The sequence below is a fragment of the Bipolaris victoriae genome (genome assembly GCF_000527765.1).
Source record: "Bipolaris victoriae FI3 unplaced genomic scaffold scaffold_41, whole genome shotgun sequence".
Taxonomy (NCBI): domain Eukaryota; kingdom Fungi; phylum Ascomycota; class Dothideomycetes; order Pleosporales; family Pleosporaceae; genus Bipolaris; species Bipolaris victoriae.
In genome coordinates, this window is record NW_014575351.1 from 69,365 (window position 1) to 94,487 (window position 25,123).

The window sequence follows — 25,123 nt, forward strand, 5'->3', positions numbered from 1 at the left end:
GAACAATACTGATTGGTTGGAGTTTGAAGTATGGTTGTTTAGCGTCAAAAGTTCTTGGATACAGCTCCACAAAAGCTGCATGTCGGCCAAAAGTGATCTTGGGTCAAAGAATCTAGAGGAAGGGGGCCTTTACATAGGTTTGGGAAAATCTCAACGATACTCGACTAAGTGGGTAGGAACCAAGTACCCGTATCAGCGATCTTGGCATTACGAACATGGACTACACGTTGGGACTGTGTATTGCCAAGCTTTGGAGGCTCGCTATCTGATAGTCAAGTACATGGCGCGCGAGAGGACGACTGTGATGTTGATGGTGTGCATCAAACAGGACTATCTGAGTATCTAAAGAGCCCACAACTTCAACCAGTTAACCAAGTAGCGATGATTGCCTGAGATGTAAAGGAGCTACACAGATCGATCCATTCTCATTGCCCATGGGAAATGGATATCCGCTTCACTTCCCCGGTTGGTGATAAAGGCTTGGTGAGGTCGCTTCGTACCCTGGACTGTCTTCGTGCGTGACAACCCCTGCGCTGAAAATGCCCGTTACTACTACCACTACTGGTAAGTGTTACTTTAGTCCGCGGCATCTCTGAGAATTTCACGCGTGGGCATCGGCGCTCGACTTTCCGCCCCATCACCACCTACGACCATGACGGTGACCACGACGGCGACCACAACGGCGATAATGCGGACTTGTCTCAAACTCTAAATAGTTGGGTTTACTCTTCGGATAAAGAAGTGCGCACTGCGAGAATATTCAGCGGCTTGGAGAATGTAGCAGAAGCAAATGCGGAACATAGCAGACGGCCGTTTAATCCGATTAGGAGTTGAGCTTTCGATTATGAGCTTAGCTTCGGTACATTCAGCAAAAACAGATAAGGGTGAACGGGGAAGACCTCGGGAGGTGGAGGTAGGAGGTTCTAGTACATAGTGGAACGGGCCGTAGAAGGTAGCGGAGGATCCGGTGAGCCCTTTAGGTACGGAATGGGGGTTATACGCTTTTCTCTCCTCTATTGGTTCAGCCTTGTGAGGGATACACTTACTACTTGTACTATTACAAGGTCCCTCATATCACTAGATGTTTGGCATAGTACGCATGGGCCATGAATCATGGCTTGGGCTTGATGGTTCCAATGCCAGGAACCAAGTATTTACACAATGGTCGACTGGAAGCTCGTTTTGAACGCTTCGCGTAGGAACGAGCAGAACCCATTCCCTCTGCCTGCTAATTACCCAATCTGTACGCTTCTCAAATGCATTTCGTACCCTTTCCCTAACTTTGAGTAAGAAAATCTCTTTGTTGTAGCTCATCCCAACAACCGTGCGTTCGTTTCAGAAGTCCCCACTTTAGCGGAATACTAGTCCCCAGATATTGCGGAGGCTTAAATCTAAGGACATTTTCAAGCAGGCTATGTGTACGCACCAGTAAAATCGATTGGCTATGGTCTAGGCGGGACAGGATGTATCCACGTGCGCCCTTATCATGTCCGTACTATTTACTGCAGGGTAACAGTATGGTTCGGTCCCACTATCACTTGGCTTACTTGCGCGGCATGAACCAGTAGCTTTACCCACTTTCCAATCCTAGAATATAGAGATTTCAATTTGCAGTATGCTCATTCGCTACATAGTAACATAGCGCACGTTTTCGTCTTCAAGGTTCACGTTCTATATCGTTCCTGACTAAGTGAGAGTTACTCTTACGAAATGGTACCGGATGTTTGAGAGGGGCCAAAAGGCAATCGGACCGATCACTGCTTGATCTAGGGAACCACCAGATAACGGGAGCCGGAAAGGCCGTGGGTATGCTTACAACGGCCTATTAGGTTATTCTGTTATCGGCTATAAGATAGCTTAGATAACTATTGCGATAGACATGTTGACTGTGGCTGGAAGTTTCTATTACGGGAGATGAGCCCAATGTTAATGCGGGACTTTTCCGTTCTGTTCCGTTCTGACCTCGCTACTACTACAGGGAATGCCAAGCTCAGAGTATCGAGCAGTAACTACCGTGAATGTGTGGATCATTAAATGCGGGATATGCAACAGAGAACCCTGTTTATACATCCTGGGTTGATGATAGTCTCCGTGGGGAATCATACGATGAACTCAACTATAGTCGCCGTCGGGGATCTTACGACAGACTAACTCAGGTACGGACGTACTGCGCGAGTCTGTATGTGAAGATATCCAACTTGGCGATGTTGTGTTTGTCTATATAACAGGCCTGAGGCTGCTCCTGAACCAATTGTCCTACCACGCTGATTTCGTCTCATTCGAGCCGAAGAGTTAATCTGATAAAACAGTGGTTACTCATGATGCTTCTCTCCAGCACCATCCTCGCGGCATGCCTAGGACTTATCGTCCCGGGAAATGCTTTCTCGGAAAGACGGATCGATAGGAGCGTTCATGAACAGCGTGCAGAAGGTTCTTGTTCGGGGGAACAGCTTCCCTCTGTTGCTCCGCACAAAAACTTCTGGGGTGGCTTGACGGCGGCAGAGACTAGAGATGTCTTGGCTCTTCTGCACAGTGATGCTGTCGGGTTCAATCTCACGAATGCAAACAATGCTACAAGGTAAGTTGGATCTGCCCAAAGTTTGCAACAAAGGCATCACTGACCCAGTATTGCAGTCGGGACAACAAAGTGTAAGTGTGAAACAAACCAGCTGCGTACGCATCCATCTAACAGGACTGACCGGATTTCTAGCATGTCAGTTGAGCTCATGATGCCCAACAAGACAGACATCCTTCCTCTGCTATCCAACAGTAGCGGAACCCCGACTAGGTACGCCTTAGCTGCGGTAATGTTCGGAGCTCCAGAGGAGGCCTATCTTCAGGAGTTCAAAGTCGGCCCTCTACCTATCACCAACGCGTCGGCTGTGCTGCCCTTCACTTTTGCCAACACTAGAAAGGATCCGAAGATCTCAGTTGTAAACCCGGACACGGATGATTATGCTATATTTAACCTGCAGAATATGAAGGACGCGGAAGACGTGACAAAGAAGCTTTGGAACCTTGTAAGTTTGATGCAATCTCTCGACCGTGTATCTAAGTGGCTAACATGAGCATGTAAAGACGGTTGATGACGGCCTCCAAGTACCCTTGGTTTTCGCTGCTCCGATTACGGCTTCTGAAGGCAAGGTCATCATGTGGCAAGGATTCAATGCGCCAGTCACAAGCATCTACGATACAATCTCCCTTCTGCCGCTAGGCCTCTACATGAGAACAGATATCACCGGCCGCGATCCTAGCAAGTGGAAGGTGACTGGCTGGGTCTACAACAACGAATTCTACCCAACTCTGGATGACTTCCGCAAGGTTATTGATCAACCAAACTTCAAGGCTTTGGGAATGAACGTGGACGAGCCTTGGGCTCATACGCGAACAGTTGGAGACCCTTTGCCTTTTGATAACCTCCCACCACCTGCATCAGTCCAAGCAGGCAAGGAAAGATTTACTGTTGATGAGGAAGAGAACTACGTGACCTGGAGTAAGTTTATATCTGAGTCTCGCATTGAAAACCCGAAATATATCTGACGATTTTTCAGTGGATTTTTCATTCTACGTTAGCCTCACCCGCGACAACGGCTTGCGTCTCTACGATGTCCGTTACAAGGGCAAGAGAATTCTATACGAGGTAAGCTAGGCTTTGACATTGCTTTTTTGATAATGCAGCTAACCAATATCTAGCTCGGAATGGACGAGGCCATCGCACATTACGCGTAAGCAAAGAACCGGCACTACATGCTTTCACAACATGCTAACGTGTTGACTTGATGAATAGTGGAATCGACCCAGTACAATCAGGCACATGGTATGGCTTCAAAGTTTCTAGGGATGCACGTACTTTTGCTAACCGGTTTATCTCAGTTACTTCGACAGTATGAGCGGCTTTGGACCCCCAATGATCTCCCTTGTCAAAGGTGAACACCAAAACTGTTGATGAGTCATTGAACATAATGCTGACCTAAGCTGCTCAAGGCTACGATTGCCCAGCTTATTCCCATTACCTCAATGTGTCTCAAACTACCGGAGAGACTACATACACGCAAAATGACGCCCTATGTGAGATCTGCCCCAAAGCCTGCAATGAGAATCACAAAACTAATGAAATAAGGCATGTTCGAGATTGACAAAGGATTTCCCATCCAGCGTCACTCCTGGGCTGGTTATACAACTGTTACTAAGAACATTGCGTTCAACGTTCGCGCTGTCTACACCATTGGCAACTACGACTACATGACCACGTATCAATTCTCCCTTGATGGGTCGATTGAAGTCGGGGTTCGGGCCTCGGGATATATCTCGTCGGCATTCTACGCCCAAAACGAAGACTATGGTTTCAAGATTCATGATAGCCTCTCCGGATCCCTGCATGACCACGTCATTACATTTAAGGCTGACTTCGACATCTTGGGAGAAGCTAATTCACTAATGAAGGCTGCTATCGTGCCGACCACCGAGACGTATGATAAATCCCCTCACAAACTTAGCATCAAACGAGTTGTACTAACTTTTGCAAAGGTACAAATGGTCAAACCGAACGCACAAGACCATGAAAATTGCGAAAAGCTTCATTGAAAATGAAGATGATGGAAAAATCAACTGGTCGCCTAACGGTGGCACAATATACGCCGTTGTCAACAAGGACGCGCCGAATGAATTCGGTGAATTGCCTGGTTACAGGATCGTCCCAGGTGCGCTAAAACACTCTGAAATAAGTCATATCACTTACTAATCGTATCAGCGGCCGGTGTTGCCTATCTTACGGTCGAGGATTCGGATGTCACCCAAAACGCGGCGCACCACACCACCCACCACCTCTACGTTACCAGACAGAAGGACAACGAAATTTATGCAGTCGGCGCATATAACTCGCTTACGCCTGATGATCCTCAGGTGGACTTTAATGAGTACTTTAACGGGGAGTCTCTCGTGCAGGAAGACATGTGAGTTCTCATTTTCTTTTTCCACACCACCCTATTTCTTCCACACCACCATATTCTGACATCATAACAGTACACTCTGGATAAATTTAGGAATGCATCACGCACCAACGACTATGGACCTACCGAATACTGTGTTCTCCACGGCTCATTCTGCGATAACTATCGAACCGTTCAACTATTTGGCCAGAAATCCTTCCCAAGCAAGTACCCAACAAGTCTTAATCAAGACAAAAGATGGCAAAGCAGAAATTACCCGTTACGGTGCTCAAGAAGCTATTTGTCCAATAGACCTGGTACGTTACTCTATATGTACATGGAAATCAATGCTGATAACCCTACCCTTGCAGGCCCAGCTCAACCCCGACCTCTCACAGTACTCGAATACTATCAGCGTACTCAAGTACCCATTCGATGGATCAAAGCCAGATCGTGCCTAAGTACAGCCAGACTTGGGATAAATCAATCCGTTGATTCATTTGATTGAGTCTTGATCAATTCGTTCCATCCAATCAATGCAAAACCGCAGTAGCTAGAGTATCAATCAATGAAATTTACAGAGGTCTAGATTAATTAAGTTGATTAAAATATTGTATGATTTGCAGCCTACAATGCGTAAACCTACTGTAGTTGTGAGAAAGTCGACGATCTGATGGGACAAGTCACGTGATGTTATGAATAAGACCATGTGACTGTCTACGTAACTTATCCGATCAGATCGCCAACTCTCTCGCCACCAAGAGATTGCCATATCAGTGGTTTTTACTTAGCTTACTTTCATATCTTTGATTGATCCCAAGCCTGAGTAAGGGATATCGTGAAGTGTCTTATCATGGGGTACCGCGTGTATAGCTGCTTGAGTACCATTGCCAGTGATCTCTATGTTGTAGACTTGTGGTGGGAAATGAGATTGATCATTAATCGCTTTTTTTTTCATGCTACTTGACGAGCCAAGCTTCATTCTACCATTTCCATGATTATATTCGTACACATCTTTATCGCCATCTCCTCTTGGACCATCAAAACCTCACCATCAGTACCTAACCATCGAGCTAGAACACATCCGGCAACAGGCGCCAAAACATCCGTTCAGCCTCATCAAAGCCGGCTTGATCCATCACGACTAATGAGTCCTACATCTCCTGCAAGTGCAATTCTCCTTTGCCCCCAAGGCTTTCACGTCTCGTTCTGAAAATGTCCGAGTAGACTTCCCATTTCCCTGACATCACCCCCTGTGCATACTTCTCCTTGTTCTGCAACTGTGAATACTTCTTGTTCCGCTGCTGTGTGACGACTATTCCAGATTCCTGAGAGGAAGAATCAGCAGCAGCGCTCTTCTGCATCGCCGTCTCTCAATCCTCCGAGTACTGGGAATTGATCTCATCCCGAGTCTCCAGGATCGTCTCTCGTGGCTGTTGGCCTTCAGGTTCTTCCTCCAAGTCTCCAGAGTTCTGAACGGCCTGGACTTCGGCCTCATGCTCCGCGAGAACGTCAATCTCTTCATCGTCCTCCTCATACCCATTAGAGCCAACCCCGTCATCGAAGTCCTCGTCACTCCAGTCTTCAACCTCGTCCTCGCCAGATTTGAAGGCGTCAAACCACCGGGTTCTCCTCCTGTAACTCATGGGCATTGGGACGTACGCATAGTCGTTCAGCTTACCCACTGGGCCGTACCAGTCGTTCTCGTCTTGTAGATCCAGGATAGCATCCTCCAGTATCTTCGTGAAGGCGGGACTGGAAGGGTAGTGGTGTCGCAAGATGTTGGCCCTCCAAGACTCAAAGATGACTGTGCGCCGCGGGACATCACACTCAGTGGCCATGTTTTTCGGCAGCAGGCTCATGAAGCCTGTTCGCATAGGCTCTCCGGCTTGGATGTTGCGCGAAGTGGCATCTTTTATGTGTTGTACCAAACCACGACCAAAGGAGAAGTTGGTTGGGTGTCCGCGGAAAGCTGTCATGGAAAACCCAAAGAAATGGCACTTGCCACCAGTTTCGAACCACTGCACAATGTACTCAAGGAATAACGTTGCTGGTGAATCGTCCGTTGTGTGGTGCTTGTTGCACATCTCCGTCATTGTCCTAAGGCGTCCATGAAATTCCTGGTATACAAGAAACCTGTCAACATCTTTGGGACAAGTGATTTCTGGCCATGGCCAGGGAATCCCATCCTTGCCCATGCGCGGCAACATAAGCTTATGTTGATTCATGCTCCCTGAGCCTCTGTCACTCTCGATTTGACGAATGTCATCGAGTATGATATTCCACTCGTTGTCAGTCCACGGTGAGTCAGTGTTCGGTATTGGATAGCTCCTGAAAGAGAAGAGGAACCTTCCGGAACGGTTATCAGGTAAGAGTCTCACATCCCATATTCCGCTCTTGCTCTCTCCATTATGCTTCTGACCAAACCGGGAGTCATCCTTGACTTAACTCGCTGACCTTTAGTCGGAGGAACGTTGGACGCAATTATCCTTTGAAGATGAAATGCCTGTCTTGGCGAGCAAGATGGTGCGACAAACTCATGAGGGAATGACATACCCGTTCAAGAACATTCTAATCGCTCTCAATAGCCTGATGATAGCCTCGGCAGGGTGGTTGGTCTTCAACTGCCTTCTTAAGTCGTAGCGACATTTTTAGCAGTGGAAGCAAAGAGGGACCAAACACCCCCTTCACGCGGTTGATGCAGTTCTTTGTGAGAATATCATTGTCATAATAATGCAATGCAATCTTGCCCTTCACATCCAAGCACATATTGTGTGGCTTCTCGACTGATAGGATGTATGGATGGTGTGACGATTTGCTTCGGTACATATTCGACTCTGGGTGATAGATGGTCGCCTTGAGAGACATGTTAGTGCCAGAGTAACCGTCAATCCACTCGTTTGGTAAGGGACTATATCTTGTCGACAGCATTTTGGACATCTCAGCTATATCCCAAGCAGGCTTCGCGCCGGCCTTGACTTCATACCGATGTTGCGCTTCAACACGGTTACGAATGAGCTTCAGGACATCGTACGGTTGATGCACTTGCTGCAATTTGGAGAGCTCAAGACATTGTTGGCATACAAGAAGATTACCATCATCTGTGATACGTTCGCCCATCTGCGAACATGGACAGATGGTGAAACACGACATACAATAGTGATCCGTATTGGCACGTGTAAATGTGTCCGGGCAAGTGCAGTAGTTGTCAAGTATGTCTCGTTTAGTAAGCTGGCCACTCTCAATGTACTGGGTTGTCAAGAATGCCCCAAATATCGTATTGAGTAGGTTCTGTCCTTGGGCGAGTGCTCGCAACGACGCCTCCATGATGAAAGCAAGACAAGCTTTATCATCAACCTCGGTAGTTAGGCGGAGGAAGGAAAGTATGTCGCCCTCTAGGTTGTCCGTGACTGCCTGACTGAGCTCCATGGCGAGCTTAGGGCGCTGTCGACGGGTCTGAGCCAGATTCGCTGATTGTTGTAAGGGCCATAGCGCTCCTGGTAACGTCTTGGATCATCCTCTGCTAGGAAAGACCCCAGCATCATCTTCGATTCAGCGAAGATTTCAACAATGCCAAAGCGCTGCATGACGACAATCGCCTGGATGAGTGTGTCACAAAAGCTCGTGAGCTGCTCGAAGACCCTGCCATCCCTCGTTACCATCGGATCAAGACGCTTTTGCTGCTAACCTCAGCACTTGAGGACTGGTACGACGCGAGTGACTGTTGGTGAGAAGCTGAGGCATTATGGAAATCGATTCGACGTTGGTATCCCGAAGGTCAAGACAGCGATCTGGATGAGTTGATGACTGAGATCCGCATGTCGCTTGATCAGCTAGCGGAAGCACTAGGGGACGAGGAAGAAGAGGACGATGGCCTAGAGGACGATGGCCTAGAGGACGATGGCCTAGAGGACGATGACGAAAGCATCGTGCATGTGCATGACGACCAGGTTGCAGACACCCAGGCGATGATTCAGGAGATGGAAATCAAGGAAGACGACGTCGACATGGACAGTGGTGATGAGGATGTTGCTGCCAGTCGCGCGAGCCATGTCCAGATCCAGCCCGTCAAAGAGCCGTTGCCTAGTACTGAGAAGGTAGCATCCTTTAGCAAAAGCAAACACATGCAGCTTGCTAACTATTTTTGTAGTATAAACCGCCTCATCTGAGGCCATGGTCGATGGTCGACCCGACCTACGCTCGACACCGTCCTCCCGCAGTCTCCGCACCCAAGCCTCCTCCTGCAGCCTCCGCGCAAAACATTCCTTCTGCGACCTCCAGGCCGAGTGTAAGTTTACCCCTAGATAAAACGCAAATCGAATTGCATATGCTAACAAAGTAAAAGGGAAGGATCTGTCACGCACTAAGTAGCCGATGCAATGGCTCGAGGAAGTGCGTTAGGAGTGGTACAGGATACAAGAGTCACAATGGTGACGAGGACATGCATGTATTGAGGGCCGATGCCCCTGCAGGTAATGCCTGATGGTTGATAGTTTGAATGAAACGATACACAGCACAGCACAGCACATCACATTGCTCGACAGGCGCAGGCGCGGACATGTGGTTTACGCGCCTCGCCGGAACTCGCCTACTAGTCAGTTTTGCAGCGGGACCCTGCTTTGCTCACGTGGACATTACTACTACTATGTACCTGCTTTGGACTCTGCTGGTGCTCCACTATCACAAGCCATGGATGCGCGCATCGTCGCATCTTCTGACACGACACACGACATCAACGTCACCCAGCAATAGGTGTACCTAAGTGTGACCGCAACGCCCGCTGTAACTCTGTACTACAGGATTTTGACCGACTAAGCCGGCTAAACTTCGGAGAGGGTCCTCTAGGTGTCTGGTCGGTTTCCTGCAAAGTATGCGTTTTGCCTCGCTTAGACTGAAACTGGACGAAGACCGCAGCCTTGGCCTGCAATGACGGGCCGTTGATGCGGTCTCTGGGCCTGATCTTGAGCGTGCATCGGACGCCAGAGAACACGGAAATTAAGCCCCAGGAGCCGGAGCCAAGGCCCTTACTCGCTACTCCGCGTTGCAGAAGACGGAAACTAATCGGTCTTTGTCTAGTCGTCGGTGGTGGCGTCCTGTGTGGCTGTCATGTTCTACCGGTGCCTCTATCAGTCGCTGTTCATCGTTGCACCACACTCTCCAACAGAGCCTCACCAAATCGACATTGAAAGCCCCTTATTCCAGTAGGCTGTTCACCAGCCTAGAGTATCCAAGCGCATTTGAGCCTCTCTCAGGGGTGCAGCATGAATTATGTCCTCTTTCGGCCAAGCGCCACCATAGGATACCAAACCGGGTAAACGTACCGTATCGGTATAGTCACTGTCCTGCGGGGCCCCACAACCAAATTTAAGTAATATATTCCACCAAGTAAAAGCTGGCAGAATAGATTGGAATAGCTTCCATGATTCTTCTCTGAGCGCCACCAAGAGCCTCTATGCCTTAAGGACGATACTTCGAAATGATGGACATCACGAGGCCAATCTAGATAAGGCGTTGAGCCAATCGAGGCGTTGGCTAGTTTAGATGAGAAGGGTACAGCCCATCACAGGAAGCAATTCCGTGCCGGGTCTTTGTCCACAAGTACAGTATAAGTAGAGTAGAACTTCCAACTGAACAGTCTGCCACCCACCACTCCTTCAACAGCATCAACTCCTCCTCAATTAGCCCATAATGGCACGTTATGCACTTCTCGCAGCAGCCCTTTTGGGTTTCACAGTGGCCCAAACCCCAGGAACCACTCCTGAAGTGCACCCCAAGCTCACCACATGGAAGTGCACCAAGCGTGGAGGATGCAAGGCGCAGAACACTGCCATTGTCACAGACTCGGCCGCCCACCCCATCCACCAGAAGAACAACTCCACCCTGGGCTGTGGATCCTGGGGTGACGGCCCCGACCCCACAGCGTGCCCTACAAAGGAGGCTTGCGCCAAGAACTGCATTATCGAGGGCATCTCCGACTATTCGACTGTAGGCGTCTTCACCAAGGGCGCCGACCTCCGCATGGACATGTACAACCCTGCTGGCAACTTTGTCAGCCCTAGGGTCTACCTCCTATCTAAAGACGAGAAGAACTACGAGATGCTCCAGCTCACTGGTAACGAGCTTACCTTTGACGTTGACATGTCCAAGTTGCCCTGTGGCATGAACGGTGCCCTTTACCTTAGCGAGATGAGGGCCGACGGCGGTCGCTCTAAGCTCAACCCCAAGGGTGCTGCCTACGGTACGGGCTACTGTGACGCGCAGTGCTTCGTGACCCCATGGATCAACGGCGAAGTAAGTACAGCCTCTTCCCCGTCCGACCACCTAGGGTTTTCGACCCCACAAGACCATCAATGATGCAAATACCTGTATTTCTCATCAATCATGCTAACGCTCCACAGGGAAACGTCGCAAAGCAAGGTGTCTGCTGCAATGAAATGGACATCTGGGAGGCCAACAGCCGCTCCACCTCGATCGCACCGCACACATGCGGCAAGCCAAGCATCTTTGCCTGCACCGGCGACGAGTGCGGCAAGACAGGTCTCTGCGATAAGAACGGCTGCGTCGATAACCCGTACAAGACCCGCGGCGACAAGACCTACTATGGCCTAGGCCTCAAGGTCGACACGAACCGCCCCTTCACTGTTGTTACGCAGTTCCCTGCTAAGAACGGCGTGCTTCAAGCCATCGTGCGCAAATACATCCAAGATGGCGTCGTCATGGACAACGCCGTCAAGAACATCACCATGGACCAGGCATACTGCTCTGCACAGGGCGGCGCGGAAATGTACAACCAGCTCGGAGGCCACAAGGTCATGGGTGATGCCATGTCCCGCGGCATGGTGCTCGCCATGAGCATCTGGTGGGACGAGGGCGGCGCCATGCAGTGGCTCGACAGCGGTGCCTCGGGCCCATGCAACGCCACCGAGGGCTTTCCAGCTGAGATTGTCAAGAAGGTTAAGAACCCGACTGTGACTTTCAGCAAGATCAAGTGGGGCGAGATTGGCTCGACTTTCTCGACAAAGAAGGCGACCGAGAAGCGATGGGAGGCTTAAAGCGCTTCCGCTGCTTGGATTGTATATAAATCATTTTTTGTGTATATATTAAGGACTGAATTGATTGAATGAAAGAGTACATGTTACCAAGTCTGCATCCAATCACATGCATGCGTCGCATCGTAACACAGCAGTTGTGGTAAGATATCTACGTGCTAGAAAGCCCTGCATGAGGCCCTGTAACGCATTAATGGCAAGGCAAAGTCTTGCCATATCTGTATTACTAGACTTTCAAATGCGCTCATTCAAGAAAAGCGACGTTGGACGTCTGCATATGAATGGTACGTAAGCCTCGCAGCTTACAAGGCGCCCCCTGCAAACTCTAAATACAGAATGCGTCGGCCCAGATTACGAACCCCAGTGACACGTGACTGACTAACGATCGTTCTTCGATCTTTCTCCACATGTCAGTACTACAGCAATACCTCTCTCCCTTGTGAGTGCGTCCTTTCGAGCGACATGCGGATATCCGCCACCTGGAGATGGAGACGAGTATGAGTGGGGTGCGCCGTGGCTGCGAAGCTTCATTTCCTCCCACCGGCTGGATAAAACCGAAAGCTAGGAAACAAATTGGGTATGGACGACTCGCTCTTCAACTTATACATGACTTCTTCCAAAAAAAAGACGTTTGTCGTGGCGATGCAAAGATGTATTACGATGCGTTGATGTGTCATGAGGTTTCTGCATCACGATCAAAAGCAATGCATTATTTGTCATTGAGACTACTGCTATTTCGACTCAAGCTTTTTAGCTATCATAGAGAAGAAATATGGAAAACGTAGAAGATAACGCGTTACACTAGTATGCGGGCTAGGTTCTTACTAGGATGCCAATCTTCGCAATGTCACGTGACACCGGAATTGTCATTTCCGTTATACGGATTAAGAAGCACTATTTAGATTGAGGTTTTTATTCGTCTAGTCGTTTGGCATAACTTTAATACACTAGTTGCAAGAAAGATTGCTAATGAACCAAGGTGATGATAGAACTTTGCTTGCAAAGTTGGAGGAGACTAGGTTGCGCTTCTCACCCACGCTGGTATCAGCGAACATGTAATAGGTCATCAGAAAATGTGCCTTGTCGACTATTTGACTGTGAGAAGCGGAGGCGTGGCGTCATTGGCAGAGCTCCCTAACGGAGCCGCGTGCGTCTTTACTGCACCTGCTCATATGATTACCACACCCCAGCATGAGCACCTGCTAAGCTCATCTGCATCCAACCCTCCCCAATTAACAATGATGCACGTTCAGCTCACCAACGACCCTTTCCAATCACAAACTCAATCATTCCAGCGTCCCTACGCAGCGAGCCTGTCCACCGCCTGTACAGGGATACCTCGGGTCCGGGAATCCCCCATGTCCGGAGGGCCATGCTGTTCTGAAAGTGCCTCGATTATCGCAGTTCTGAAAGAGTTTCGTTGAGCACTGCATATCGACGTCAGTAATCGCGTCCTTGGCGGGTATCTCAGATATCATCGTCTTACGCAAGCTACATGTGTGCCTTTTTCGCTGCAATACGCCTTACTCGAGCCGTCCCATGGAGTCGATAAGCAGCACGCAGTGCTTTGTGCCATTGTCCCTGGCGCTAATGCCAAGGCAAGATCTATGATTGTAGCGAGATACTTCATGATCTCGGCAGCGATAATTTGACGAGGGGGTTTTTCTGGAGGGATGCCGATGGTTGAATGAAAGCTAGTCGTCGAATGTGTAGAGGCTGCTGTCATGATTTATAGGCGTGTCCCTTTGAGCACAGGCTTATAGCTCTATTCCACCGATTCCGTATCTTTACATACCTTGAATCATTGGATGCATTTTGCCGGACGTGAATGATGATGGGCAAGGTGCTCCCTGCGGCAGACATAGGCTACTACTCTGGGGTCTCGCGAATATGATCATGATGGAAGGAATATCAAGTGTCGGAACTGATACTAGTGCTGACCGCACGCATACTTATCTCTATTGGTACCCACAATCGTACTCGCATACTGAATTTCAGCTTCGTGGGTTGTATAAGGGTTGGATTTTGAGCCTTTCTATACCCTTATGGATCACGTAGCACACCTAATCCAGACGTATTCATCTATCTGGGGCGAGAGACTTCTATATAAATTTTACGGATTGTGTAAAATCTCTTACTCATCTGCCTGCACTACTGCAGAACCAGCATGGCATGGATCATTTTGAAGGCAAGGGCCTGCGCATACTTGTACGGATCAGCAAAATCCGCTCTAGGTAGCAGTATGTGCACGGCTAATTCAGTAAATGCGTGTAATCATTTAAGTAGTTCCGAGTCATGATTAGGCCGTAAAGAAGCTAAAACTTAAGCAATACTATCGCTCACAAGGTTAGGTGAAAATGTCCTTAGCGCTTAGCCACGCAAAGCTTACCTTGAGATGTCCAGTCCCCGCTTGAAATTTATCACCGAGTAGAACGGACCGCAATAATTAGACATGTATTTTGGCTAAATCTCCTGCCTTCTTAGCAAAGGCGACATGTACTCAAGTTGTGGAGCAGAACCCATCTGTATAAAGCCATGCTGCTGGAATTAATTACCGCAAGTACAGGGCAGAATGCAGGGAAATGCATACTCGCATGCAACACCAGCAGACACGCGTGTGCGCAAGTCTCTGAGTTCTCGGAACATCGATCTCATGGTGGCTCGTCCTCACTAGAACTAGACGCAGCCGAGTGAAACTACTCTTCTCCTTGGATACGGATAGGGCCGTAACAGGGTCCGAGAATTCAGAAAGTGCGTGTGAATGTATGACGCGTTAGCGGTGTACTATTGTCTTAACAACACGCGAAAAATTTCGCGAGATTCATTTTATCAGAAAGTTCTCTGCGCTCAATTTATAATGTTCCATTCTCGTCGGACCAACACCATAACCCGGATATTCTCGACCAACTTGCGACCCTTTGAGGTCGTTTTCTCCACATTGCTCTAATCACAGAATACAACGAATAGGGCGCTGCTGTGGTGCCCCTACAGTGCCTCACACTAGGCTGCCATCTCAAAACTTGAAATTTCCGCATGCGTATTACCGGATCTACTTCGACTGATGCATCTTCTAGCACACAAAGATGGACACCATCATAAACAGGTAAAGATTGTGCCGGGTATTCTAGGCCTCGACTGAGAAGCGTTCCATCATCGAGTTGTATCATAATTTTAACTCTCTTTAAATAGTATATAGAGTAGTGATTAACGCAAAAAGGGTTATTTTTGAGGCTACTATAGTTGATTTCGTAAGAACAATCCGATGAATATATACAAGACGGGTGGTTAGCTAGAGTGTGCGTAGATTAGTTCTCAACAATGGAGTAGGCTTCCAATAAATAATAGATACTACTACCAGGTAGATATTTTATCGATCAAAGCTAATCACGCCTTTCTAGCAACGTCGATCAATACAGCATATGATATTTATATTAGAAGTAGGAAACTATTGTATCATGAATATCGTTAAGGTAATTTAGATTGGAGACGTACATCGAGGATCATTGTGCGGAGCTAACGGCTCTATAAATAATCGTAAAGAATACATGTCCCCTATTTGCCTAGTATATCCATTCGGACAAACTTTTCTAAAAAAAAACAATCAAATTAATAGATGTTTAGATATCCGCGGTCTTAAGGTAGACGTACACAACTACGCTGACTGAATGAGGTCTAATTGACTACCAAGCCGGTAAAGATATCATCTTCATATATAGACGACTTCTCGATTGGGTGTCTGACGGAAAGCACCTGATGAATAATCTAGAGAAAGTTTATTGACTCGATCGTGTTGTGTGTAGTCGCAACGCCGTCTCCATAGATGTAGAGTTTAACAATGCTCATGTCGATCGAGTACCACAAAGCGGCTGAAAACGGCCCGAATATCATGCCGGGATGCCCGGCTTAGCAAGAGGACGGAACCATACGATAAGCAAGGCATGGAAGCGACCAAACATTTTGATTTTCCTTCGTTTCCCTCCAACATTCCTCCACCATCCTTCGTCCAAACAGGCCCAAATCTGCACTGTAATCATTCCAGTAAAAGCAACATCATAGCGGCAGTCCGAGAAGCTATGCGAAAATGTTCAATCCACTCTTTTTCTGTAGCTTTAATCTTGATGTGTATACTGGTATCACAGGCGCCACGAGCAGATGATGCTTGTGATTAGCTTTACGTAGAGGGCTTCGTTAGTGCCCCGGCATCCGTTCAGGCCAAAACTATATAAATGGGAGCCCGCCACGTCAAACAATGTGGCAGTCCAGGAACCACTATTAGCCAGAGAGGACAGAGCAAAAAACGCAGCAAAATGGTCAAGATCGCTATCGCAGGCGCAACATCAGGTATCGGTCTCGCGTTCCGGCAACAACTCGACGAGCAAAACTCTCACGAATACATCATCTTGGTTCGGAAACCACTTGATCATGACCCAAAAGCTGTTATAGTCGACTACAGTTCAACGGCTGCACTAGCAGATACTTTGCGCACATATGCCATACACACGGTCATCTCTGCTCTTTCAATCAGCGACGAAGCAAGTGGTGTAGCACAGCTGAGACTCATCGAAGCCGCGAGCCAGTCCAAATGCGTGCAGCGCTTTCTACCCAGCGAATTCGGTGCTGATTACCATGAAGGGTAAAGAAACTCCATATGTCAATATATGCTAGATCGATCTTAACATTGTACTAGGATCTTGGATTACATGCCCAGCTACGGCTTCAAGTTCAAAGCGCGCAATTTACTCGCCGAACTTGAAATGGAGTACAGCATCGTGTCCATCGGCCTTTTTCTCGACTACTACTGTCCGCCATCGATTCCATCAGCTCTGGATCCTAACAAAGGTGCGGCTATGTTCATTGATCTGCAGCACAGATTTGCTGCGGTCCCTGGGGACGGTAGCCAACCAATTGTGCTTACCCATAGCACTGATGCGGCCCGTTTTGTCGTGGCAATGCTCGACCTCCCATCATGGTCTCGAGATTCTTTCTTCGCTGGCGAACGTACATCTTTGGTCGAATTCCTGCAATGTGCAGAGAAAATCCTAGACGTAAAGTTCGAGGTTCATTACGATGACCACGAGAAGATTGAAGCGGGCAATATAACATTGACTCCTAATCTGGCGGAGCGGTTTCCCGCTGCTTATGCGAAGGGCATGGTGAAAGGACTTGCACTCGAGTATTTGCGAGGACGTTCAAGTCTCCCGTACGAAAAATGTAGGAATGAGATTCTTCCTGATGGAAAGTGGCTCGAAATTCAACAGGTGCTGCATGCGTGGAAGGTGGCAGGAGCGGCCTGACATATTTCTCTTCACATTTCTGTTCAGATAGCTTGCTCTTCTGGCACCAAGTAATATGCATACTGCAAATGACTGCTATGCCACTATTTGGCGCAATCATTACACAATGACTCCTGAATTGAATACGCTACCAGAGGCGTGAATTCTCAATCATCCATCAAATACAGCAATATATGGCCACTCTGCTCTTCCTCGGAGCTACGCCGTGTACTTATCAAGATTAAAAAACGCTTGTTCACCCACATTGCCCTTTATCGCCTCGCCTCCATTCACAGGGTAGGATAGAGTAAGGATCAAACATCAAGGCGATTTCCGGCATTCTCGGAGACTTTGAAAAAGGTTATCCAAGCTGTACTTCTATCGCGGTACTAAACGGTCCCTAACTGACTATTACACATTGAGTGTGGACTGCATTTGAGTTCAAAGGCCTCAGGGCCAGTCTACAGCATCAAAATCCATTCATGGGCAAAGGTATCGAGGAAGAATGGAATGCTTCAAAGAACTGCGGTCTGAAAGGGAAGGTTGCGATATGGAAGTCCACAGGATGGTCTGCAGACACACCGGAGCAGCCGATCGAGGAGCGGTTGAAAGTCCACAGCAGAGCTGGGTAGGAGGAGTGGCAGTGAATGCACAATCAAGCATAGAGAATCCAGAGGAGAAGGGAGGAGAAGGGCGGAGCAGACTTGGGTACTGTAGGCTCTTTTTTTACTCCTATTATTGTTGAATCGGCGGCACGCGTCTACCAGGGCTATCTAGCGAACAAGTATCTAATAAGTAGCTAACACAGTAAGTAAGTAGTACTTGGCAATAGCCCCCGCACTTTACCCCGCACTCCCCGCCATGCTCCGGATGCAGGGACGATCCGGCTCCTTCCTACTTGCACCTGAACTACTGAGACCTATTATCCCCGATAGGTTGGCAGTCGAAGTACCTGTTCCTACTCAACGACTGGCAACTTTGTAAAAGTGCTCTTCGGCTTGCTTGCTTTCCAACGCCATCGTCATTTCCACATCTCAGTCTTCATGAACATAGCCTTCTGGCAGATTGGCCGAGTCAAACGGCGTGCCAGACTTCACGTGGTCAACCACCGCCTGGCATTTTTCATACGCATACGCTTCAGCATCGTGGCAATACAGCCACAATGGCTGTGGTATCTTCAAGAATTCTGGGTTCCTCTCGACTGCCTCCCAATCCGTCTGATGCCATCGATGCCGCGTCTCCCATCCCATACGGGGCTACAGGACGCATTCGCAATGTTTCTTTCGGCAGCTTATTAACCTCAGTCAAATTCTGCCAATCATACAACTGAGGGGAACGCTCGTCTCCGACAACAGCATCGATTTGTTCTTGCGCCTTTCTCATTGCGCTAGGGAATTGGGTCATTAGGAGTAGAAAGTTGTTGATTACGCCAGAAGTAATGTCCGAGCCAGCTTCAATCATTGGTCCAGCCATGAAACTTAACCCGTGTCTAGTCCAGTTTAGATTATCCTTTTTCTCGAATAATCGGTCGGCGAAAGAATTCATTGAGCCTACAGAACGCCTTCTGTGCTCAACATGGTTCAGAAACCTGGAGTAAAGGTGGTTCATAGTTTTCCGCGTAGCTGCAACCTTATCGCGCCATCGGCCAAAGAATTGATGAGGTAGGTATAGTAAGAATGGGAAAAGATCCATTGGTGGCAAGCCTCCAGGCGCTAGTAACTCAGTTAAGCTTCCAAGCACACTTTCTATTTCCAAAATGTGTGAAATCTTCGTATGTGGAGTCCGAATTCCATAGGCTGTTGTTTCGGCTTAGTAGCGCTCTGTAGTTACTGTGTCATAGAGGTAAATGACCGACAATCATCATAAAGCTATTAGCAAATCGTGTTGGATGTTTCATGAATTCATCTGGGGCAGTGACCATATCTTTGATCATCTGGGTAGTTTCCGCTTCAATTAGCAGTAGATGATTCTTCTCGACGACAGAAGGCATAAAATTTCGATGCATAAAACGACGAACTAGCTTCCAGTGAGGGTCGCTAGCCTGCATTAGAATAATTTCATCGCCCTCGTAGACCATCTGACCCATGATGTAAGACTTTGGTCGATCACTGGTGACTGCACTTCGTTTATCCATAAGTTCTTTCACCAAGCGTCGGTCGGTAAGGACGATGGTGGTGTGTGAGGCCGCTTGGAAGGAGTGAATCGGCCCATATTCCCTTACCCACTCGCCGAACCTTGAAAGTTAGCCGAACGAACGGAATTGCACCTCGTGAGGCCATTTAATACACTTCAAATAAGCTCTCTCTTTAAAGATCTGGTGAATATTTCCAATCAATGGTAAAGCCTTGGGACCTGATTGTAGTGTAAGGCATTACTCCTAGAGATGGAAACAAACAGACTTGGAGGTAGGTGCTTTTTCCGGTGCTCGGTGAAGACTAGAAGATACACCAAAATCCCAATAGCCAACGTTACAATAATTTTTGTCGAAGACATCTCAAATTTAGAGAAATCTACACAGTTTGAGAGACATGTGGCTTCCGAGTAATAGTGTATTTCGATAGTTTTATAGCTAAAAAGCTTTGAGCAGCGAAACATGCCTGTGGGAAGACCAGGACTGACTTCCGGACTGATGTCAAGGCCGCATCGTAAGGAATTCCGAATCCATTCGTGAATCTCTACATCAACCGGGGTGAGTTGAGCGCAATAACGGCCAGGTAGTTGTCAGCCCAATATGACTAACCAGAGGGCAGATGCAGCTCAATGTGGCATTTGCGCACAGCGCCCACCCGTGTCAGCAATCATGTTTCCGAGACCTGCCAGATCTTCATATCTTACCAGAAGAAGCTGGAGCATGCTTGAACATCAATTCCTAGAGGCAAAATCTTGATTGAGCTGTCCGTCCCGTTCCTGCCACTCATCAACAAGTTAGATATATCTCCAGACGTGACTTGAGGCGACACCCGATGTTTCAAACGCATCGCTTCGTTCTTCGACATTGCGTCGTCTACAAAATTCGGGATTTTCTGATATGTAGAAACCCATTCCTGTTTTGGACCCGAACGGGGTGCGTAGAAGTTGTAGGTCAATACTTTTGTCCCGCAATTTCATATGCTACTTGGCGATTTTATTGCCTTCGATAATGCTTTTTTCCCAATATGAGGCGTGTAATGTGAAAAAAGTCCTAATATCTCAGGCGCGCTTTGCTATAGAAGTTCCAGGGCTTGATCGGCAGCTCCGGAAAAGCCTTTGCCTTCCATGCGCATTGGCCGAAAGTCGATGTCTACGTAAACGCTTTAGAGGCATTATATATCTTTTAATAATTCTCCCATATTGAATTCAAGTGTAGTAAGTTTAGGTAACCGCGACTTATGTATTAATCGTAATAGATAAATATAGCTGATTACCTCAGTGGATTGGACATGGCAGATGCCAGCAGCCTTACAACAGGAAAGCGGATCTGACATTAGGGGAGTGCAGGTATGATCAAAGATGAATTGGATACAAAGCCATTTACTTCGTGCATGTTAGCATCGGCGAGTATGTCGTGATGTCTAGACTCACGATCTGAATTGTATCGGACCATTTGAGCCGCACTAGAAATATAGCGTCAGTATATTGCCTCCATACAATATATCAAATACTCACTACTCTGGACTTATTGTCGCCGAGATGTCATCAACGAAAATGGTGTCGTATCCCTATATGGTCAGTCTTTCGAGAAATGAATGTCTCGATGTCATATGCTGACCTTAAAGTATGCATCTAGGAGTGTACCATACTGCGACTCAAATTAGCTTTGTCTCTAGACCTTTGGGAGGAATGGCATACTACGCATTGGTCCGAATTCACACCTCCAAAGAAAAGAGTAGTGATCTGGTTTTCTTCCAACCAGAGGCCAAGCGGTGTCTGCGCACCCCACATGCCGCTCACACGATCTAATTCCGTGTTAGCAATTCTCGTCATCACACTCTATCTGCAAGCTTACTCTTGTTGAAGTATTGGTCAGTCCCGTTCTTAACGCCTTGGGTTTGCGCATCGTATAATTTCCCATACGGCCTTGCATTCCAAGAGCCCCGCATTAATGTTTTACCCAACTCGGTGCCGTCTTTCAATTTCCCCATATCGCTGCCGAACGAATCTACACAAGTTAGTATTGCTGTACAGCACCCAAATCCGGGAAGGACGTACTTGTGGGACTGCGCTTGGTTTGCGAAAACCCAGAGATGTCTGCGGGAGGCAGATCCCGCAGATCCCTACCATCAAGACCCCAGTTCGTCCAGAGCACGGGCATACCGTTTCTACGAAAAGCATCGATCATGTTGAGCGTGGGCTCCACTGCTTTCCGCCCGCCTTCAGCGCTAGGAGTAAGCTCTGGATGGAGGAAAAAGTTCTGCATGTCGATTATGACGAGCGCAGAGCGTGAAGGTTCAATGACAGCGCGTTTTCGGGATCCTGTCATGGGTATAGTGACGGGCTTGGTCGTTGGCGCGACCATGGATCGTGTCAAGTCGTATGTGTCATTTCCAAGGTAAACCCAATGATTGTAGATATTTCCCAGAAGTGTGGTATCAGTCGTTGGGAGAGTGATATTCTGGGACGCTGTGATTATGGTAGACGACACGAGTGGCAAAGCTGCCATCGCAGCTACCGTTGTCGCAGGGAGTTTCATCCTCTTCGATGCACCGTCAGTACTATCGCATGAAAATTAGCTCAAGATAGGTTGTTGAATGGTGGAATGCGAAATCATCTATGCTTTCATAGTCTGTTCTGATGACCTGTATTAAATAGCGTCGTCGCATGTAAGAGGTGATGAATGGTACGTGTACCTTAATATTATCATTTATAGCTGACTGGGTTCGTTCCGGTGAAGAGCACCTACCTACGTGCTCAACAATGTCATGCGAGGCACATGCATTTCCCCTGATACATGCATCCTTCCTTGTTTCGCGGTCAAAGTTGAGGGTGATCTCCGCGCTTCCGAAACCTTAATACTGAAGCTGTCCAATAGTGAGGGTATAGGTAAGGCTCTAATGCTGTGGTGCCAAGGAATCATAGTAAAGATTGAAATTAGACCAGACTGGCCACAATCTCGTGTTCGGGAATAACGTACGTACACAGTGGAACACCAAAATCGGATGCGTTAGCTAAGGAAATTCCCTAACTAGGAAAGTTTGCATGTTGACAAGGAAAGGTCGCACTCTAGCTAGTGTAGAAGCATTGGCTTGTTTTGTTTAGCACTTTACCGAGCGAGGCCTTCACATCGGTATATATAGGCGTGGAATTGAACGATTGAACACATTCCTCTGCTGAGCGTACATCGCATCTCTTAAATCTACTACGATTCGACCTTAAAAGTTCGATCTATAAGCCTAAGGTTTCCTGCCTCATTTACAGTTATTTTGCCATTCCCTAAGAATACCGTTTCATTCACCCTCGCCCCATTCTACAGTTTTCTTAACCCCCTTCAATAGTTCCCTGATTGGTTCAGTAAATGCAAGTTTCCCACGATAGCTGATATCACAGTTCAGCTCAGCGTTTGCGACGGAGACTCGAGCGTCAAGATTGGTATAGTTCTCAGAGAGATGCATCCAGTCAGTCCCTCCAATAAGGGGAATATCGGTTGATCCGTCCGGCGACCTTAGATGTCCGGTCAATACTAAATGCGATATATCAATCTACGCTAGATTTCGCGCCCGATTGAGAAGCTAACCATAGGCTGTGCTCAAGTTAGAGTACAGGGTCTTCTCCGACGCGAACTCAAAAGGGCCATCGATAGTAAGGTCGAATGCATATGTTAACTTTGGTGCAGCCATTATCATATAAACCAACTGCTCGTATGGCTATACAAAATAGGTATCACTACAGTTCGACATGCGGGGTATATATATCAGATCAGCCGGACTTGGTTAAGTACTCCCCCACGCTAAGTAAAGATCATTGGAGGCCTATGCGCCCAAAATATTCGGCCTCGGCCTGCACCACAAGATCGCCATATTCGGAGAAATAGAGCATGGTGATTGCGAAGTGGAACCACTCATTGTTTCTATTCGGACCGAAAATGTTGGGTGCTGCAGATCCGGACTGAAAGGGCCGATATCCGCTCAATGTTCAACTAGCATTCTTTCCCATGAATCATAGCTCCAGCTGATAACGAATTGAAACTCTCGACCAACCAAAAATTGCATTTCCATGTGAGTGAAGAATTCTCCAAACTGCAATAATCCTGAAAAGGGCGTGTCCATTTCCGTCTCCGTTTTCCGGCTGCTAAACTCAACATGGGTTCTGCTTTGCAAATGGGCCCGCTTATGAAACCTTAATACTGTAGCCGTCCAATAGTGTGAGTATAAAACAGAAACGGCTATAGTACCGTAATATCAACCGTCATTTGCCACATGAGCGTTGGCCCACAAAATGCCTGTAACTGGAAACTATGCTGACACTCAACCCGGACAGAAGCGGAAAATGCCAGGTGCACCTTGCTTAGAGCCTATTCGGTTGCGCGTTGTCTATCTACAATCTACGACTGGCTCCTGTTAATAGCCAAGTACTGTTTTCCAAATGAGAGAAGCATATTTATTCATGCTCACTATGGATATTTTCAATAGTATCCAGGTTATCTAAATCCAGATGGCCTATCAATTTCATCCGCTGTATGTGACAAGAATGAGTATGACATCAGCGTTTGAAAGTAGTCGGAGCAAAGTCGATAATCTATATCAATCGGTCAATCAATCGAGGCGCTAATGGTGCTTCTAGTGGTCGTCCGCGTTATGTTGTGTCCCGATTGGAACGAACCGTTCTAGTATGCAGCTCGTGCAGAATCTATGCTTCACGGCTGTAATCGCGGCTGGCCCTCAAGGGTCGCACCATTCTCATATTTCTTGTGAATTTTGGAAACAAGAGATAGTTTAAGTGATAGTAGCAACGCAGTGGTATGTAGATTCCGGCCTGCTTTGAATAATACAGTGATCGTTTTTGCTTTTATGGCATCCTTTAACCACTAGTATCTGCTTGACTGAGTGTATAAGCTAGCATTCTCAAATGTTAATGTTATTATGTCTGTTTGGGTTCGGGATGGTATCATTCCGGATAAAAAACGCGAAGTAGGTTACGCTATCCCGATCAACAGCCTCGCCGGAAGCCGTATCTGCAGGGATAGTGAACAGCTAAATCCTTAATTCTGGAACTTTTTCTCAGCATCGCAACTGTGCCCCTTCGAGGATGGGATACATAACACCAAGATCGCCAGTTGGGCTGGAAACTGGCGCTACTCGCCAGTGCAATTGGTTCTGTAAGTCGCAGCTGACCTATCGCCTTGTGTTCTCCTTCTACTATACCTTCAAAATATCCCGTCTCATATGTAAAAAAAATATGAACCTAGCCTATTCAGCTTCTTAATATGGCTGGCATCACTGGCCGGTGTTTTCTTGTACACTAGCAATTCTGATGTCACTCGTGCCAACTTCTTGAACATACGGGTTTTACCAACAGTATTAGAAATGACTGTATATCTTGGTGTACTGAGTTATGTCAATGATGATATCCCGCAACCCTTCTACTTACAATCAGCCTTTCAAGCACGTCGATGATCATCTACCGCCTTTTCCTGAATTCTCTTCGAAAGTTTCCCGGGAATTTGACCGCAGCCTTACTAAATAGGATACTTTCTAGCTAGCGTACAAAGGTACAATTCACCACACACTACTCCAAAAGCATAAGCAGTATGGCGATTACATTCGAGTCGGCCCAAACAAGATCTCGGTTGCGGTCCCTAAATATATCCCCTTCATCCATGGGAACACATCTCGATTTCCAAAAGGTCCCTAGTACGACCGTATGCTTCCAAACCAGCCTACTGCTCTTATAGGCATTC

General features: G+C 47.6%; 7 protein-coding genes across 7 annotated transcripts; 4 read left to right on the forward strand and 3 right to left on the reverse strand.

Annotated features, from left to right (window-relative positions):
• Positions 1-2,318: 2,318 nt before the first annotated feature.
• COCVIDRAFT_98958 (hypothetical protein) lies at positions 2,319-5,389 on the forward strand (the record flags this gene model as incomplete). Its single annotated transcript, XM_014701269.1, has 14 exons — positions 2,319-2,578; positions 2,635-2,649; positions 2,711-3,020; positions 3,079-3,493; positions 3,552-3,640; positions 3,694-3,725; positions 3,788-3,817; positions 3,874-3,926; positions 3,985-4,068; positions 4,121-4,469; positions 4,528-4,700; positions 4,751-4,952; positions 5,023-5,245; positions 5,300-5,389. 14 exons carry the CDS (start codon positions 2,319-2,321, stop codon positions 5,387-5,389), a joined length of 2,325 nt encoding a protein of 774 aa, XP_014556755.1.
• Positions 5,390-6,301: 912 nt separating this feature from the next.
• COCVIDRAFT_15878 (hypothetical protein) lies at positions 6,302-8,357 on the reverse strand (the record flags this gene model as incomplete). The annotated part of the gene is made up of 5 exons (XM_014701221.1): positions 6,302-7,277; positions 7,485-7,552; positions 7,611-7,976; positions 8,013-8,029; positions 8,084-8,357. 5 exons carry the CDS (start codon positions 8,355-8,357, stop codon positions 6,302-6,304), a joined length of 1,701 nt encoding a protein of 566 aa, XP_014556707.1.
• A 374-nt stretch (positions 8,358-8,731) lies between these two features.
• On the forward strand, positions 8,732-9,680 carry COCVIDRAFT_15879 (hypothetical protein; the record flags this gene model as incomplete). Its single annotated transcript, XM_014701222.1, has 4 exons — positions 8,732-9,025; positions 9,079-9,216; positions 9,274-9,400; positions 9,448-9,680. The coding sequence occupies 4 exons, from the start codon at positions 8,732-8,734 to the stop codon at positions 9,678-9,680; spliced, it is 792 nt and encodes a 263-aa protein (XP_014556708.1).
• A 936-nt stretch (positions 9,681-10,616) lies between these two features.
• COCVIDRAFT_98985 (glycoside hydrolase family 7 protein) lies at positions 10,617-11,980 on the forward strand (the record flags this gene model as incomplete). Its single annotated transcript, XM_014701270.1, has 2 exons — positions 10,617-11,219; positions 11,327-11,980. The coding sequence occupies 2 exons, from the start codon at positions 10,617-10,619 to the stop codon at positions 11,978-11,980; spliced, it is 1,257 nt and encodes a 418-aa protein (XP_014556756.1).
• A 1,283-nt stretch (positions 11,981-13,263) lies between these two features.
• On the reverse strand, positions 13,264-13,875 carry COCVIDRAFT_15881 (hypothetical protein; the record flags this gene model as incomplete). The annotated part of the gene is made up of 3 exons (XM_014701223.1): positions 13,264-13,383; positions 13,464-13,693; positions 13,773-13,875. The coding sequence occupies 3 exons, from the start codon at positions 13,873-13,875 to the stop codon at positions 13,264-13,266; spliced, it is 453 nt and encodes a 150-aa protein (XP_014556709.1).
• A 2,418-nt stretch (positions 13,876-16,293) lies between these two features.
• Positions 16,294-17,253, forward strand: COCVIDRAFT_72406 (hypothetical protein; the record flags this gene model as incomplete). Its single annotated transcript, XM_014701271.1, has 2 exons — positions 16,294-16,610; positions 16,665-17,253. Coding segments are annotated over 2 exons (906 nt in total), but the record flags the coding sequence as incomplete, so codon positions are not given.
• Positions 17,254-20,713: 3,460 nt separating this feature from the next.
• On the reverse strand, positions 20,714-21,919 carry COCVIDRAFT_37673 (hypothetical protein; the record flags this gene model as incomplete). The annotated part of the gene is made up of 7 exons (XM_014701272.1): positions 20,714-20,763; positions 20,812-20,843; positions 20,896-20,948; positions 20,999-21,028; positions 21,079-21,185; positions 21,236-21,388; positions 21,439-21,919. 7 exons carry the CDS (start codon positions 21,917-21,919, stop codon positions 20,714-20,716), a joined length of 906 nt encoding a protein of 301 aa, XP_014556758.1.
• Between the last annotated feature and the right edge of the window lie 3,204 nt (positions 21,920-25,123).